The sequence below is a fragment of the Lathyrus oleraceus genome, chromosome 6, assembly GCF_024323335.1.
Source record: "Lathyrus oleraceus cultivar Zhongwan6 chromosome 6, CAAS_Psat_ZW6_1.0, whole genome shotgun sequence".
In the NCBI taxonomy this organism is placed as follows: Eukaryota; Viridiplantae; Streptophyta; class Magnoliopsida; order Fabales; family Fabaceae; genus Lathyrus; species Lathyrus oleraceus.
The window spans coordinates 270454085-270455404 of record NC_066584.1 but is presented as its reverse complement, the minus strand read 5'-3'; the positions used below and the strand labels follow the sequence as shown (position 1 = coordinate 270455404).

General features: G+C 39.6%; 1 protein-coding gene across 1 annotated transcript; it reads left to right on the top strand.

Annotated features, from left to right (window-relative positions):
- Nucleotides 1-353: 353 nt before the first annotated feature.
- On the top strand, nt 354-1100 carry LOC127095122 (uncharacterized). Its single transcript, XM_051033856.1, has one exon. It carries the CDS (start codon nt 354-356, stop codon nt 1098-1100), a length of 747 nt encoding a protein of 248 aa, XP_050889813.1.
- The last annotated feature ends 220 nt before the right edge of the window (nt 1101-1320 follow it).

Here is a 1320-nt window from a genome sequence, read left to right as displayed (position 1 = left end):
ATGTAACATCGGGACGGGATGTTTTACTTTGTTTTTCATTTTTGGTTGTTGAACAATTTTACATGTAATGTGTTACATGGTTTGCATGTTGTTAGATTTCTATCCGCTGCGAATTGTGCAATGTTTTATTTTGATTAATAAATGAGCATGACAAGTGATTTTGGTGAATGGTGTGAAGTGTCAAGTGTGACACCCTGAAATTACATATCTACTCTGATTCATATTTTGTTGTTCTAATTAATTATTGGGGTATTTTAGATGGGTGTTACACATAGCATTATTCATAACATAACATTCATATTATTTTATTTCCAAGGAATCTGAGTATCATAAGTTGCGGGAATTCAAGAAGCATGGAATCAAGCAAGAGAAACATTTACTCTTTCAAGTTTAAAGATCCCGATCTAAGGAGCTTGCGTGACCTGGTCTCCCAGATGCACCCGGTATACATAATCAATTTTGGGAAGAATTATGACAATCTACTCAGCATCCTCAACCAACGAGTGGACCATACAACTTTAGTCACTTTGGCCAAATTCTATGACCTACCTTTAAGGTGTTTCACATTCCAAGATTTCCAGCTAGCACCAACGTTGGAGGAATTCGAGCGTCTTATTAGGATTCCTATGAAGAACAAGCCACTGTTTGAAGGGATAGATGAATATTTTCCCCTTGAGATCATTACTAGCACGCTTCACATGGACGAAAGGGAAGTAGAGGCTAACATAGAAGTCAAAGGGAACACCAAAGGATTTTCGCTAAGCTTTCTCTTGGAAAGAGCTCATACCCTACTAAAAGCAGAAAGTTGGGACGCTTGTTACTCTGCTATTGCATTGGCCATCTATGGCATTATCCTGTTCCCAAATATGGATGGTTTCATAGAAATGGCTGCTATTTGCGTCTTCCTCACCGGAAACCCAGTACCCACCTTGTTAGCTGATGTTTACTATTACATGAGCCATAGGTACACCAAGAAGAAAGGAATGATTGCTTGTTGTGCTCCTTTACTATATCAGTGGTTTCTTGAGCATCTTCCGAAGACAGGTGTTTGGGTAGAACAGACAGATACTAGTTGGCCTCAGAGATTGGGGTCGCTCTGATCCGAAGATATTTCTTGGTATTCCAAAGAGTACATCAACATGGACATCATATTCAGCTGTGGAGATTTCCCTAATCTACCACTTATTGGAACTCAAGGATGTGTAAATTATAACTCGGTTCTATCACTAAGACAACTTGGGTACCCAATGGAAGGTCCTCCAGAGGCAAGGTCTTTGGAAGCTTTCTTGTTGCTTGACTTTGGGGTTGAGAATCCTAGCT

What these genes read in the sequence shown, in the direction of transcription:
- LOC127095122 (XM_051033856.1), top strand. Translation starts at nt 354, where the DNA reads ATGGAATCAAGCAAGAGAAACATTTACTCTTTCAAGTTTAAAGATCCC.